Below are 17,759 nucleotides of genomic sequence, written 5' to 3'. Positions count from 1 at the left end.
AATAAATTAAGCAACAAAATATTCATAATTAGCATTAAATTACGTAAAAGTGAAATTTGTCTTCGTAATGATTTGATTTATTCTTAATAAACTTTCCTTTTATTTTTCTAGATTCTGATGTTTATTATAAAATAAAAACTATAACATATTTTAATAAAATCTTCCATTTTTAAAATTAAATTTTCTTGAAATAATATTTAAAAAAAAATGAATATCCGAATATGAAAAAAATTAATATGAAAAACTCAGTTTATTTAAAAATTTTCTTCTATTTCATCTTTCGTTCTATTTAAATATTTTAATTCTTTTCGAATATTTCATTTTAAAAATCTAAAAAATTCCCATTAGGCGAATTAATTAAATAGTAACCTAAATCCTTTAAGAACACAAAAATAAAAAAAATATTTAAAAATAACATACAAAAACAAATCCAGAAATCAAAATATAAATAATTCATTAAATTTGCATTTTGATTTTCCAGTTCATCAGGACACAAACCCTAAAGCCAGCACTGTAAAATATTAATCCCACGATTAAACAACCCACTAAACGCATATTTAATATTTAAACCGCCCATATGGCAAAGTGCAAATGCTGCATTTAATAAAGTTGAAATAAATTATTATGCAACATTAAAGAGAACTAATTAAATATAGTGTTTTACGTGTATTTATTTAGTAGGACATTTTCATAGAGTCGAAATTGAAATTTATTTATTTTCGTATTTTATCTGAACTGCTGCGCTGGCCTCATATGGTCGATATGGTAAATTAGTTGAACTAATTGTTATGAATGCAAAAGGGCTTTTGTGTCAATATCAACCCAAAAAAAATATATAAATTTATTTTGGAAGTTAATTGTTAGTATAATGTGAACCTATGAACTTTTTTTTATTGACTTGATATATTGGCAATTTTAATTAAAACTTTAATTTAAAACATTTAAGAGTCCTAATTTATTTAAATTGTCTTACCAACATAAGCTCTGATATCATAGCTCGTTCCAATAGGAGCTCCATTATACTCCTTAGCAGGAACTAGTTGTACGCTAGGTGGCGCCAACGGGGTGATTTCCATTGTGAATGGATAGGCATTTGCTCCCAGCCTTTTTAATAGGGCCTCCTGAAATAATAACAGTTTTGCAATTAAAAAAATGGTTGCGATTCATTGAACAATTAAAAAAGGAATCGCTCTAGCGTAACTGAAAAATATCATTTAGGTCGGAAGTGTTTAAAATTCGAAAAAACTATGCATAGTGCCGCTTTTCAATGATTGCCGATATTATTTATATGCTCTGAACTGTTTTGTTTTTAATGAGTTTCCGAGGGTGTGTATAAAAATTTGTTTTCCATTGTATGTGAATGTTTTCATGTTTTTTTTTTAATGCTACATTTCAGTTTGAATGGGTTAGTTAGAATGTTTTTAATAATAACAATTAATATTCTTTATTTGCCAAAAGAAGTAAGTACAGGGTGTCCCAAATTCGAGGGTGACCATTGGAATCTCGGAAACAGTGAGAGTTTCAGGGTCGATTAAATGGAGGCAAAGTTGCGCAATTTGGAGCTTAATAAAATGACGTTTAAAAAATTGTAAAAACTCCGGAGACTTCCCGAGATTAGGCAATTAAAAATAGTTTTTAAAAATGAGAAAATTTAATATGGCGCCCATAAGAAAAAATAAAGTTGATAATGATCGAAAAAAAAAACGAAACGTCGGATTATTTTTTCTTTGCGTCATGTTGTAATACATAAAAAGTGGCAATGAAAAACTGTTTTTTATTTTCCGATATCTCTTTAAATAAAGTCGGTATTTTACAATTTTTTAAACGTCATTTTATTAAGCTCCAAATTGCGCAACTTTGCCTCCATTTAATCGACCCTGTAACTCTTACGGTTTCCGAGATTCCAATGGTCACCCTCGAATTTGGGACACCCTGTACATAAGAAAAAAGATACAAAATATTTGAGCAAATAAAAGATCAATAGATTCAGATTTCCGCACAACGGCAGAAGTTCATTTGCTTTGCAATATTACAGGAAAATTATCATTTATATAATTCTTTCTTATGCCTGGAAATATGAATATCTCTTCTTCGTAAATTAAGGTCATACACGTCAGTGCACGCGATTTTTTTGTATAAATATGACGGAGAACGTTGTTTGAACATTTTAAATTAAAAAAACTAAGTAGGGTTTTTTGATTTTGCATATCAACTACGTCAATTCATTTTAAGCTTAAAAGAAACGCAATCTCGTCGACAAATGTCAAAAACAAGATGAATGGAAGTTTTTGTAGTGTAGCCTTGTTATAATCTAAGCATTAGGTCTACTCACTGTTGCCAGGTCTGGTGAAATTTCACAAGATCTGGTGATTGGTGAAAAACTTTTTGTAAAATGGCAATTTCTGGTGATTTTAAAAATTTCATCAACTTTGAAAATTTTCAACCATTTTTCAGTTACTAGATCTCCAATAATTACTACATTCCCGAACTAATACCACATTTTGCGGCTTCGTGTATTGTACCGTTATCGTGTATCATGTATATTTGACCGTTACTACTGTCTGCGGAATTGTTGTAAGGTGCCAGCCATGTAGGCGTGTGCGTTAACTGAACTGATACACTGCGATTGGTTGACCTGGTTTTATTCCGGTAATTCCCCTAAACTATTGTGGGATCTGAGATTTACGCACGATTTATATACCACAGAATTTTTCGTGCGCATGTTTTGTTTTTCGTCATTTCATTTTTATCCTATTAACATAAGATATACAGATCGTGTTATCGTGAGCTACGTATTACCCAAAATAATGGCAACACCGCTTGGTTGCGGCTTGCTTACTATACTTCGATTGTGCATTTTAAAATGATTGCCAATTTTATTAAAATATTTAATATCATGAAACGGTTTTTGAAACCTGTCGAAAAGCAAATAGATTCAAACACAGCCTGGCACTAGTTCCTCATCAAATAATATGTCAGCATGTGCGTCTCCGCCGGTTCCATCTACTTCCGCATTGGACTCATCTGATTCTAATTTATCAGACACCAATGATGCAGAAGAGACTCTACAGAAAATGAAAATGCTATGCTCACAAATATAATTCAACTTGGGAGCAACATAATGATTTTAAGCTTTGGATTCAGAAAAGTACTCCAGGTAACACTTATTTTAAATGTAAAGTTTGTAACAAGGATTTTATTGGCGGCATTGGGGGGGTAAAAAAACACAACGCCTTAAAAAAAACAAAAACTTCAAACAAACCTTCTTAGTTTAAAAAACCAGTTCGATTTGCCTAAGAACTTGTTTTTTCAAACTAGTAAAAGAATTGTTAAAACAAAATGAAATAATAATAGCGGGCTTTATTACAGAACACAATATTCCTATCAATGTAGCGGATCATTTATCTGAGTTGGTCAAAAGTAAGTATATGTAATTCTGGAATGAACTCTTCCCAAGTATCAAGACTATCATGTAGCAGAACCAAGTGTACTGCAATAATTAATAATGTAATAGATAAAGTAAGCTTTGAAACTTTAGTAGACACACTGAAAAAAGAAAAATTCTCGTTGCTTGTTGATGAATCTACTGATAATTTCGCGGTAAGAAACTTAGCAATGGTGGTACGCTTTAATAGTAAAGATTTGACAATTAAAGATGAATTTTTTGTGTTAATTCCCGTGACCGATACAAGTGCCGAAGGTTTATATAATACTATTATATATTTTTTTAATAATTACGAAATACCGTACAAAACAAATATGGTTGGTATGGCAAACAGACGGTGCTAATACCATGATGGGGCGAAAAAATTCTCTGAAAACTCATTTATCTAAAGACATTTACCATTTATTCATTATGAACTGTATTTGCCATTCATTAGCACTATGGTCTATGTGCTTCTTATGCGTGTGAGAAGTTACCCAATGCATTAGAAAGTTTGATAGAAATACTTACTCTTATTTTCAGCATAGTTTTAAAAGAATTTAAAGAATTTCAAACCTTTCCAAACATAAAGCCCCATAAACTTTTACATCCAGCACAGACGAAATAGTTGTCCTTAAATGCAGCAATATTGGGAGTTCTTGAGCAATATGAAGCATTAAAGCTTTACTTTAAAAGTGAGGTATTTGAGGCATCATCCCTTGGTGCTACAGAAATTAATGATATGCTAAACGATCCCACCACTAAATTATATTTACAGTTCTTAGAATATGTTTTGCCAATTTTTAATGATTTAATCTTGGAGTTTCAATTAGAAAATCCTAAAATGTATTATTTATACTCAAAAATCAGTGCTGCCTATAAAATGTTACTGAGCTATTATATAAGACCCGAATATTAAAATAAAAATAAAAAACACTAATATAATACAAATCCAATATCGTAATCCTGCATACTATCTCCCTCTCGAAAAAGTGTAAATGGGACCTAAAATAATAGTAGCATTTGAGCAAAATATAGTAACGGAGAAACAAAAAAAATCTTTCAGATTAAAGTATTTATAGAGTTTTTCATAGGAGCAGCCCAGCAGTTATTTACAAGGTTTCCTTTTTAACACCAGGGAAATAGAAATGTTAAAAAAAATTATTGCGCTTCTTACAACCATCAAATATTTCTACTATTGAGAGCATAGGTAATGTAGCAAAAGAATTTCCACACGTAGTCTCTGATTTAAATACATTAGATCGGAAGTATAGGCTTTTAAAAAATTTTGATCTAGATTTTATCATGGATTCCACAGATTTCTGGAAAACAGTGTGTCTAATAAAGAGAGGAGATGTTTTGATGTCTCAGATGTTTTCCGAATTGGTCAAGTTTGTTAAATCATTGCTTATTTTACCCCATAGCAGTGCTTTGATGTATCGAATAAATCACTGAATGTTATCACTAGACAAAAATTAAATGTATAAATAAAATAAATTAATTTAGTTAGTTCTGTAAACTTAAGTAGATATTTTTTTCGTAATCAGAAATCTTTATGTAAACTATATTTTGGTTATATTTAGCTTATTTCTTCGGACATTACTTTCCAGAAATATTCTTCACATTGGAAAATAAAATTTTATTTTGTTAAAAAATATCGGACTTTGTTTATAATTCCTTGCGTAAACAAAAATAGTTCAAAATCACACAATAACATCAGGAAAAATTATTCAATTTGGATCTTAGGTTATGTGCTAATAAAATTAAAATTTTACTGCCTTCGCCACCTAGTATCAAAAAATTTATTGTGAATTGCGTTCCATCAAACAATTTAATTACTAAGTTGTACACAGATATTAGTGCATGCATTTTCTTTGTTTAAATCTAGTAATATAGCTTTAAAAATAAAGTTTTAAAATTTCTGGTGACTTTTTTTTTTAAATCTGGTGATTTTTAATTTTTTTTCTGGTGAATTTTTTATATTTTTGACCTGGCACCACTAGGTCTACTACACATACTACATCGCAATAGGTACACTGCGACACATGAAGTTCTCTTTCTATTATAAGGCCCAAACTTTTACTTTTAGTGTTTTTCTAGGAGACATTAATTTTGATATTCTCAAATCAACAAATCCCTTTGGGAATAGATATTTATCAGTATTGTCCTCCTTAGGATTTGAACCTTGTATTAAATCTTTTACAAGAGTAACATCAGATACTCAAACCTGTATAGACCATATTCTTATTAAAAACAAGTTAAGGAGTAACAATCTTAAGTATAATGGTATTGTACTGGAAACTTATTTCACATACCAGTTTCCCCTTTATCTGGACATATGGCTTGATATAGATGAAAACCAACAAACACCAACACATCAAAACTATATCTCGTATAATGATGATTAATTTCTTTAAAATAAATTAAACCTGGTTTAATAAGTTAAACCTGGGAACATGTAGCAGTAGCTCAGGAGTTGGCTTATAATAAGTTTTTTAAAACTTTTACTATATTACATGAAAACTGTAAGACAACAAAAACTTGTTATCATAATTCAAAAAAATCATACATCAAAAAAATTAAACCTTGGAATATATATGGTATTATATGTTTAATCAAATCAAATCAAAAGTAATTTATTTGCCATAAAGAGTCAATACATCCCTAGAAACAAAATAAAGATAATATATTTAATATTTTAAATTACATCTTCTCCCGGCAAAAAGGTCTGTCCCACGATTTTCAACAACCGATACTCTTTAGCGACTGACAAAAGAAGCCCAGAGTGGGACAAACCCGTCAACTTAAAGTTAATTAATAAGGAAACTAATAAAAAAAATCATCAAACTTAATAAATTATTACAGAAAGAATAACAACAGTGAGAGTGTGTGCTAAGAATCAATATAAGTATAATACGTTTTTTTTATAATATAATTTAGTCAAACATAGAGACAAATAAAAAAAAAACAAACAAAAATAAAAATAACCAAAATTTCAGACAAAACAATTTATCAAGCTAAACTTTAAAAACGAGATATTGGACAACATGAACAATACTAAACAAATCTATAAAGTAATAAAAGATGCCGCAAATGAAAAAACGACTAAGACTAACGCTGAAATGACTTATGAACATGATGTAATAATTGCAGAAAAACCTAACCAATTACTGTAACAAGTACTTTGCAAATGTGGGGTAAAAAATAGCAACTCAAATTCCTAACAGCGCATTTAATGTGGGTAACTCCTACAATATACCAAACTATATGTCACTCACACCAGTCATATCAAATGAGCTTATTAATCAGTACATTGCACTATAATAAAACCACTAATTCATATAATAAATTTCATCTTTACCACAGAAATAGTGCCTACAGCTTTAAAATGCGCTGTTATAACTCTCATATATAAAAAAGGAACAAGATCAGACATTTCCAACTACAGACCCATTAGTGTTATTACAATTTTGACAAAAATGCCTTAAAATCAGACTATAAATATTTATTAAATTACTGAATAAAAATCAATATGGTTTTATAGAGGGCAGAAGTACTAACGATGCATTATTTAAATTGGTTGACCAAATAAAAATGTATCGCTGCTTTTTTCGATTTAGCCAAGGCATTTGACACTGTGCCTCACACCCAGCTACTTGAGACTCTTGAGAAGTTTGGTGTCAGGGGTGTAGTGTTAAATATTTTTGAAAGTTATTTATATCAGAGATCTCAAATTGTTAAAATAGATAATTCTGATAGTGATCCTTTGAATGTCTTAATGGGTATACCACATTATTGTTTATTTGCTATATAAATTCATTACTAAATCTAGATATTAATGGCATGTCAATTTCCTTTGCAGATGATACAGTACTGTATTTTACTGGTTCATCATGGGATTCTTTAAGAGACAAAATTGTTATTGGTCTAAGTAACAATTTATGTAGCTTTTTCTCTTACTAAATCAAATAGACCTTTATACAACTCAATTATTCTTCAACAGGTAAATACAGTGAAAGCTCCCATAAGCGGACACTCACGGTTCCGTAACTTTTGTCCGCTTATGGGAGGTGTCCGTTTAAAAGAGAGTATGTGAGTATAGAGAATAAATAACGAGGTATATAATCATGAGGAAAATGAAACAGAAACTCGCCACATTTTTAAAGTATGTATTTATGCTATATATCTATATGTATGTATACGCATACAAAAACATAAATGCTTCAATACATGGTACGAGAATTAAAAAAAAAAACATTATTCTTTAGCTTTTTGAAAAAAGTTTAAAATGTTTGTCTGACGAAATTTCACCATATTTTGCTGAAGGAGACAACTTTCGTAATAACTTTTTAAATTTTTTAAATGCAGTGAAATCATCTTTAGCAAATTTTTTCAATTTTGAAATATGATGTAGAGCTTCCCCATATGAATTTATAGTTTTTGAACCTCTTAGTGGGTCCACCAGTTCCACTTCTTCTTCTGAGTCGTTTGGACTACCATATTCAAGTTGGCCTGGGCTTTTTACATCCAAATTCGAAAAGTTGTTAATGGCATTTTCTTCTGTTGTTATGTTATTGTCTAAGGCCAGGAAATCATCTACTTTCTGGGGGTCTGCTACTCCTAAATGTTTGGCATGTCGCAGTAACTGAGCAAGTGCCACTAAGGGCAGATCGTCTTTAGCATCGCAATAATTTTGCTCAGCAAATTCTGAGCTACATCCACTTTTTTTGAATCCAGCTTTGCCAAAACAGTTCTTAAGTGTAGAGGAATTTACCTTATCCCATGCTTTTTTTATAAAATACAAAGCTTCTAACACATTAATAGACTTTGTAAGCTCAGATAAGTGAATCTTTGTTAAAATATCTTTTAAAATCAATTGCCGATAATAAAATTTAAAGTTCTGTATAATACCTTAATCCAAGGGCTAACAAACTGAAGTTGTGTTTGGCGGTAAAAATATAATTTTCACATTTTTCATTTTCAGATCACGAGGATGAGAGCATGCATTGTCTAAAAATAAAAGAACTTGCCTTTTTTGGATTCCCATTTTCCGGTCGAATTCCAGTAACCACTCAGACATGATTTCTCGGGTCATCCATGCCTTTTTCTTGGATTTCCAAGTCGCTGGTAGATCCTTAATAGCAACGTTTTTTAAAGCACGGGGACGAGCCGCTTTCCCGATCACAATCAAATCGCATTTTTCACCGGCCATATTTGCACAGAATAAAATGGTTAGTCTATCTTTAGACAACTTTCCACCCACACATGTTTCTCCTTTAAGGGACAGAGTTTTGTCGGGCAATGCGCGAAAAAAAAGTCCACTTTCATCTGCTCTGTACACGTCTTCTGGTTTGTAGCCAAACAACATGGACGGAAGTTTCTCCAAAAATTGTGACACATCAACTTGATTTACTGCAGGAACCAGATATGCATTTGAAACTCACACTATGTCTCTTGCGCCACTTTTGCAGCCACTCGTCGGACGCACTGAAATTATTATAGCCCAAAGTAATGCCGATTTCTTTAGCTTTCATTTTCACTAACGGCCCTGAGATTGGAATGTTCTGACTTCTAGCTTTCACAAACCACTCAAAACATGTTTTGTCTATAGCAAAACCTTTTTCCTTTTTTAAAAAATCCTTCTTTTGATTTATATTAGTTCCTGATTGCCATTTACTCCTGATATCTTCCTTATTTTTGGCAATTTCAGCTGCTTGCGTTTTCCCAATATTAAACCTCTTTGCCAAATGACGAACTGAAACACTTTCTCTGTCTACTACGTTAACAATTTCCATCTTTTCCTTTAACGAGAGCATCCTTTTTTTTGGTGCCATTTTACAGTTACAATAATAAAATATCTCAATCAACTAAGAATTTGCCCGAACTGAAGATAAATCACAAGATTACATACTGGCTAGCCAACGAAATGCGTAAATGGGGAATCACCAATTAGCGGAACTAAAAATCGTCCGGGTATTAGAGTTTCGCGTCCGCTTATGGGAGATTTTTTGATCACATACAGAAAAATCTAGTGTCTGCGTCCGTTTATAAGAGCGTTTGCTTATCGGAATGCATTTAACATTGAAAATGATATGCTGAAATTCGGTTCCAGGAACTTCTGTCCGGTTAAAAGAGATGTCCGCTTATAGGAGCTGTCCGCAAGGAGAGCTTTCACTGTACAACAATATATGAGGTGTGACATACTAAATACTTGGGCATAACTATAGATCAATATCTTAAATGGTCAGAACATATTCATGATGTAACAAACAAATTAAGAGGCCTAGTTCACCAATTTTACCAGATAATAAACATACTACCTCATGAAATTATAACTGTGATATACAAATCATTAGTGGAATCAATATTAAGATACGGTATCATAGCCTGGGGAGGACTTTACAATAATGCTCTCAGTTAGTCAAATGTAATTATACAGAAAAGACCGTCTATATCGAACAAATCAACTATACAATGAAAGCATTTAAAATGTTAGAGGTCTATACTTTTTAAGCAAGTATGTTTATTTTTTAGGAATAAAAATAAACAGCATGTATCAGAAATAATTATAATAATATGTTGATTGTCCCTTTTAGAAGGTTTGATGCTAACCAGAGATTTACATCTGTAGTTGCACCAAAAATATAATTTGCTACCTAATAGTATAAGAGAACTAAAAAATTATTATCAATATATTAAATAGGTCAAAATATTCATTTCAAAAAACATGAATAATCTGTTAAAATTTTTGTAATTTTTAACTAAATTATTACGATATTTTTGTTGCTTTCTATCGTTTCATTCCCAATTTATTTCTTCAAACCCCGGCATCAATTATCTTAACTAACAAATATCGCTTGGTGTAATATGAGAAATATATTAAATTTTCCACTGCTTCTTCTTTCCATTCTCTGTGTTCTAACCCTCATTAAAAATTGTAACAGGAACTGCCCCAAATGGAAAAAAAATTAGCGGTTTAAGGGCTTATTTGCAAACTTTTCCATTGAGTTTCCCCAAATTGCCTTTATAAAACCGACACCGTCCAAAAGCGAGAAGAAAAAAAAAACAGCTCAACGTTTTCAGTGTATTCTTTCCTAATCCCATTTCGATCCGCAGTGGAAAAGGTAAATTTGATTATGTTGTCGCCCGGAGTTGAAAATCTCCGTTTCCTATTTTGCGGCTTACTCGGGAAATAGTTGGATTTAACAACCTCCATTCTCAGTCACGGTGTGTCAGTTTTAGGCGTAAGATACGATAATTGTACGGAGGTTCCTAGTTCTTGAGGCTTTATCCGGTTTTCTTGTTTGTTATTTGCTTTGACGCTGTTTATACATGAAGACTCTAAATTTTGTGTTGATTTTGTTTTTAAAATTTATTCAGAAGGGAATTTTTCGTGTGGTACAGCATCAAAGGGATTTTTCTGGAATAAAATTTAAAAAATGAATACTTAAATTCGTTCATTGGTTTTCACCCGCAATTCTCTTTACATCATCTCTTTTGAGGCCTGCCTACGTTTCTTTTTGTTTGTCTTGGTAGGCGTCTTGTTAGTCTTAATGTCTTTCTTTGCCACTTGCCATTTAAATTTAGCTATTCTTTTAACTATATCTGTCACTTTCTTTCTTTTTTTTATTTGCTATTTTTTCTGTTAGACTGATGCCCAACATAGCTCTTTCTATGGCTCTCTGACAAGCTCTTTTTTCAGCAATTCTTTCTGTGATAGCCATGGCATCCATTCGTTAAGTTGTCACTCGTCAGACACATCTATCATACGCCTTTCTCTTCAAGTTTATTCGTATATATATTTATTTTTTAATATATATATCCCATCTTCCCAAATGCAGCCCACTTCTTTTAATTTGTGCTGTCTGATTTTCCTTTCCTATTTTGATCTTATGTCCCAGTTATACAGGGATTTTGATGATCGATGGTACGTTAGTCGTATATGGAAAACGGAACGTAGCATTTTTCTGAAATTATATAGAAAAATAGCAACACCTTTAATTTTTTAAATGTAACACTCTATATATTTTTAGATATTTTAATTTCCTGTACTTTGACTCTTTTTTCATCATACTTTGCTATACCCATCTCTAACGGTTTTCAAGAAAAAAAAAATTTGCGTGCTTCTTGTTAAATACCAAGGGATAACTAATTGTTTATTTTTCAGCTATTTAAGTTCCTATAAAGCTCAAACTTTCAACATCAATTTAAGAGACCATCTTGATTAACTTCCCATAGGCGGATTTAATCAACATTATACAGGGTCTTCGAAAATTTAATTAAAATTTTTCATTTACTAAAATGGGGAAAAGTCATTTTTTTTAAACGGAACACCCTATATTTTATTTTATTTTCTAATTTATTATAATAATTAAAAGTATGGATAAAAATTGTTGAAATGACACTGAAATAGGTGTTCAGTTAAATTGCTTCAAGAATATGTATAGAAAATTTTGAAATTTTATTGTCACTGGTTTCTGTGTTATAGGAATTTCATATAATTTTTGAAAAAAAAAATTGGCCTCCCCGAAATTATTTTTCCTGAAAACTGTGAAAATTTAAAAAAAAAAAACGCTGAAACAATTACCTAGTAAAATTGCTCAAGGAATATATGTAAAAATTTTTAGTATTTTGTTGCCACTGGTTTTTGGATTATAGGCATTTTGGAAATTAAAAAAAAATCGATCCTTACAAAAAAATTTTTTTTTCAAAACTCTATGCATTTTTTGAAAAATGCTTAAATGGTCACTTAATTAAATTATCGGTTTTTTCATAAATATTTTTTTTCTCACAACCTGTTCATTTTTTGCGAAACGCTTAAATAAATCTCTAGTAGAATTATTCCAGAAATGTGTGTAAAGAGTTTCAGAATTTTTACTGGTTTTTGAGTTATAGGTATTTGTTGAGCTTTTTGGAAAAACATCGACTTTTTCAAAAAAAAAAAATTCAAAAATCTGTACACTTTTTTTAAAAGCATTTAGATAGGTGTCCAGTCAAATTATTTCGGGAATATGCATAGAAATTGTCAAAATTTTATTTTTACTGTTTTTTGAAATATAGGCATTTTGTGAAATTTTTGAAAAAAAATCGGTCTCGATTTATTAAATGTTTGTTTTTTTTTAAATTCTGTGAGTTTCTTGGAAAACACTGAACTAGGTATCGTGGTACGTGTAAAAATTTTTCAAAATATTATTTCTATTGATTTTTGCGATATGGGATTTTTTTTTTCAAAATTCTGTACATTTTTGAGACAATACTGAAAGAGATGTGCAGTAAAATGGTGTTTGGAATATGTATGAAAATGTTCAGAATTTTATGGTGGATGGTTTTTGAGTTATGGGAATTTTGTCAAATTTAAAAAAAAACGATTTTTTTGGTTTTGAGAATTTTTTTTTAAATACTGAAATATGTGCCCAATTAAATAATTCCAGGATTCGGTGTAGAAATTTAATTTTTATTGTTTTTTGAGATATGGGCACTTAAATTTATAAAAAAAAATCTTTCTAAAAAAATTCTCATAATTTTGTTGATTGTTTGAAAACACTGAAATACGTGTGTAGTCAAATGATTTCAGGAATTTGTATAGAACTTGGTTAAATTTAATTTTTACTGGTTTTTGAGTTATAAACATAAATTTTTAAAATAAAAAATCGATTTCTTCAAAAAATATTTTTTTTCGAAAAATTCTCTTTTAAAAATTAAATTAAAAATTCTCTCCATAAAATTTTTTACAAAATAGGAAATAGCTGAAATAGGTGTCTAATCAAATTACCCTTGAAATATGTGCAGAAATTTTCAGAACTTCATTTCTATACGGGGATATGAGTGGGACTTTTGTGAAATTTTGAACCGCCCCAACAATTTTTTTTTAAACATTATACATTTTTTTTTGAAAAACCGTAAAATAAACACTGCTATTTACCATACCACTATCACATAAGTAATTTACAGAATAAAAATGTAAAAAAATCCTGTATATTGGTGATTGAATCGGGCGAATCAAGATATTTTCTTAAAGTTATTTTTAAAATTTGAGAAAAAAAGAGAACCTTTAGTTATCCCTTGGCTTTTAACAAAAAACACGGATTTTTTTTTCTCGAAAACCGCTTAAGAAAGGTATAGAGAAGTATTATTAAAAAAGACTCAAAATGAAGCAGGGAATCAAAATATCTAAAAATATATAGAGTGTTCTATTTTAAAGGTGTTGCCATTTTTCTATATAAGTGGCAACTCTGCAGTGTTTACGGCTTACATACCATCGGTTGTCAATCACCCTGTATATACTCGCTGACTTTTTTGTTGTCAATAAACACTTAAATTGCATCAATACTCATTACTTTTGTTTTTCATTGTAGTTCATTTTCAGACTTGACACGATACATAGCTGTGGCAACACAGTTTGAAGCTCGTAATAACAACAATATCATCAGTAAACGGTAATTTAACTCCCGTCGATATTAACTCTAAAATGTTGCCATGGTAGTTTTTTAAAGATGTCCTCCAAGGCCAAGGTAAATAATTTGGAAGAGAGAGATACAGGTAATTTTTTTCTATCCCAAAAAGCGAAAAAACACTTTTTTGGATACTTTGACGCCATCTACTTTTTGTAGTTTTCATCGCAGCAAGTGGACTCAATGAGAAGAGTTGTAGAAAATAATGTTCCCGACATTTTGTGTGCTTACAATTTTTTCCAAAAACTTACCATTCCTGAGACAAGTGAAATTCAAAAAACTTTTGAGTTTTTTCAGAACCCGGGTCACCAATTTCAAGTTAAAAAAAGTGCACAAAAAAAAGTGTGTAGGTAATTTTTCGTCACAAATTTGACAGATTTACTGTACTAATGTTAAACATGCAATCGTTTCTTTTTAGACGCAAGCTAGTCATGCCGACCTGGTTCTCTAAATATTTTTTTTTGGTTTGCAGCATGGATAATAAATAAACAATTCAGTCGAAGAGCCATATTTTCAATGTCAAAAATTTCACATATATCCTCCAGAATTTAGCTCCAGTTGGCAAAAAGCCCGGAGTTTTTCTAGACACGTCTACTCGCACACTACTACGACCTTGGCCCAAAATTTAATCGTTTTTCGTGCTCACAACTTCGAGTCGGGCTCTGATTTACGGTCGGAATAAAGAGAGTTTTAATGGATATTAGAGCTCCGCGTTTTATAGACATCGTTTGATGAAACCGACATTTTACACGTGCTGTAAACATTTTTTAGGAATTTATTCCTTAGGCCTGAGAAGGGTTTTTATGAGGCTTTTAGTCAGTTGGGCTTTACATAATTGAGGTCTAGGAAATATGTATATTACTACACTATAAAGAATAATGTTCCATCACCATATAAAAAACTAAAGCTTATGGTAATGAAAATCGTATTTATAAGGGAAAATAATGTAGATCTCTTAAGAAGTCTTCCATCCTAAACTAAGGACCTGGAAATAATCCGTTTCTCCCTTCTCAAGTAAAATCCTTTATCGGCTGTATAATTTTTTGGGTTCTCATGAATATTTATACATTTCATTAATTGTAAATTTTTTTCGTCACAATTAAATACAATTAAAAGCCCCCTTTTAATCCTCATTTAAGTAACTAAAAAATAATGAGACTTCAAACCCGAAGATCACATGATTTACATTTTAGTCGAAATTAGGAAAATTAGATTTTAATTGGGGTCGTCCAACAAATCAACGGACGGCAAAAAGGGGTCCGGGGCAATTCCAGATTATATTTCATGCAAAGGGATTTAATGCTCGGGATATTAGGACTTTTCTGCCTACTTTTGTTTAGAAGTTTTATAAGGGTTTGTTGTTTGAACTGTTATTTTATGAAATTGATAATTTAAATATTAATATTTCGGAAAACAAGAAGAAGACACTATAAACACTTAATTTTAACTAGAAAAAGAACAAGAAAAACAAACTAGAAGACGACAATAAGAAGCAACTAAACTCTCACTTGATTCTAAGTTAATGAAAAGAATAACAAGAAGAAGTTAATAAGTAAAAATGAAGAGATATCAAGCTCTAGAGCTTTTTTATCTTGATCTTCGGGAAGTGGTCACAGTTACGTCTAGTTCTCCCATTTAATTTATTTACGGTACTTTATAGTGTTTTCGATTTGTTACGTCCGTGAAAGTTAAACAGTAATTGGTTAGCCGTTTGGTTTCTTCGATATTTTATGGTGCCTTTCATTTGTTCTCTCATCTCCTATTTGTTCTCAAAACCTTATAACAGTTAATGAAGACCATTACAGGGATATTACAGTAGGATTTTGCAAACTTTTGGTTGCAACCAAGTTTGAAGAAAGTACTATACCTGGATCTATAAGAGAAAATTATTATCTTTAATCATCTATATTTAGTGAGATACACAATCACAATATTTGCAACAACCCTGGAATCCCCATAGTGTTTTCCATTTGTCTATGCGTAAAAGACTCTACCAACCATTATTTGATGTTGAAAAGCTATGTCAATTTATAGTGTTTTTTACTTGTTGACAGCTTACCTATCTATTATTGTTTCTAACAAGTAAATATTTCTTTATTTTGTATATTTTTCAAAGGCTTTACTCTTCTATTTGTTACTTGTCAATTTCTTTAAAACTGATGTTAATATCTAATAAATAAATGAGTGTCCAATATTAAAGGATCACATTTTAACGTGTTTTTAGTTTATTTCACTTGTGCACATTCATCGAGCAGTTCTTGAGGATCTTTGATTATTTTTTCGGCTTATTACAGAAGTTCAATTTTTTGTTATCCATTACGTCTACAATTAAAGAACATCGTTCTGTGTCCATGCCATTTTCTTCTGAAAAAAACGTACAACGTACAAACAAAACAACGTACTTTTTAAGAATATTTTGGATACACATTTGCAACAACCGTGGCATCTCCACATTAATTTTTCTGTTTTCCATTTGTTCTATTCCCACTTCCATTCTGTTTCCAGTTGATGATAAACAACTATGATAATTTATGTTTTTTTTTTAATTTTTTTTACTTAGGTCAGATCATCGATGCATGTCTGGCGATACATATTCAATTTAAGAAAGATCCTTTTTTTAAAGTCTCCACAAAACATGCTTCAATAACTTAGAAGACTGCGTCTTACAATAGCTTTATAAAAGCATACTTGGTGAATTCGTGTCTCGGATCAATCTAATTAATAATGTTTAAATGTGAGCTATAATCTTCATTATCTTGTCTTAGAATAAAAAGGTCTTTCTGAATCATAAAACAGTAACCTGCAGTCCGTGAAGGGAACATATCACCATTGTTAGATGTTCCGAGTATTCAGAGAATATTGCTAAAATGTTTCTTTAGAAATGTTTATAGAATGATATTCACTAGGAAAGTGAACAAATTGTGTTTAGGGAATTTAGCATTCCTTTAGAGGATACTTGCTGGTATCTAAAATTTAAATTATATATCCTTGTTGCAACATTAGATGATTTCAGTCTCCTCTCCTTAATATAAATAAAGAAGTGTGGTCTAGATTCTTGGGAGTTTTTAGTAAATTTGTTATTTAATTAAAGTTCTAATAAAATATTTTTGGAATATTTAAATTGTTGACACAAATCAATTCTCCCATGATCACACAGATTTCAGAATTAATTAATTCTACGTAAAAATGCAAATATATAAAATGTATAATATTTCTTACTTGCGTTATTTGATTTTGTTTGTGAAAAGTGACGTTTGCAGTGTATAAAGAAATCCTATTATATTTATCATTGAAATAGTTATATAAATTATTAAATTTCTCTTCTGGTCGATAATATACCTGCTTGGTATCATTCACTTAAGGTAAGTGGAAGTCCAGGCATACGCTGATGATCTGGTTTTCCTAATCACTCAATTTCCTAAATGAACTTCTTCAACAGAATCATATTCAATATATTTTATGGCATTTTCCACATGTGACACAGGTACCAATTTACCCATTTCTTAGTGCCTTTAACAAGTAAATATTTTATTTCTCTAAAGGTGTTACTCTCCTATTGATTACTTGTTAATGTCTTCAAAAATGTTACCAGTATCTAAGGAATAAAGGAGTATTCAATACCAGAGGATCATATTTTAAGGTGTTTCCAATTTGTTTCATTTGTCCACATTTATTGACATGTGCTTGCGGATACATTTTTAATAAATTTGATGGTGTTTTCGACTTATTACACAGGTGACGATTTACCTATCTATTAGTATTTTTAACAGGTAAGTATTTCTTTTCTTTCCTTTTGGTTACTAGTTAATTTGTTCAAAAATATTGCTAATATGTAATGAACTAATGGGTATCCAACTCCAAATGATCACATTTTAAAGTGTTTT

At 30.6% G+C, this 17,759-nt stretch overlaps 2 protein-coding genes and 1 pseudogene across 2 annotated transcripts in view; 1 reads left to right on the top strand and 2 right to left on the bottom strand.

The window, feature by feature from the left end:
- LOC126733989 (arrestin homolog) overlaps nt 1–17,759 on the bottom strand; it is a 212,904-nt gene that overhangs the window by 83,222 nt on the left and 111,923 nt on the right. Inside the window, exon 6 of the mRNA XM_050437496.1 lies at nt 974–1,121. Coding sequence (XP_050293453.1) covers nt 974–1,121 — 148 coding nt within the window. The remainder of the gene's footprint in view (nt 1–973; nt 1,122–17,759) is intronic.
- LOC126733991 (14 kDa phosphohistidine phosphatase-like) overlaps nt 1–17,759 on the top strand; it is a 169,798-nt gene that overhangs the window by 97,531 nt on the left and 54,508 nt on the right. The gene's annotated exons all lie outside the window — the stretch shown is intronic.
- Nucleotides 8,309–9,399, bottom strand: LOC126733990 (tigger transposable element-derived protein 6-like; annotated as a pseudogene).

The sequence above is a fragment of the Anthonomus grandis genome, chromosome 3 (assembly GCF_022605725.1).
Source record: "Anthonomus grandis grandis chromosome 3, icAntGran1.3, whole genome shotgun sequence".
In the NCBI taxonomy this organism is placed as follows: domain Eukaryota; kingdom Metazoa; phylum Arthropoda; class Insecta; order Coleoptera; family Curculionidae; genus Anthonomus; species Anthonomus grandis.
This window is presented reverse-complemented; position numbering and strand designations above follow the sequence as displayed.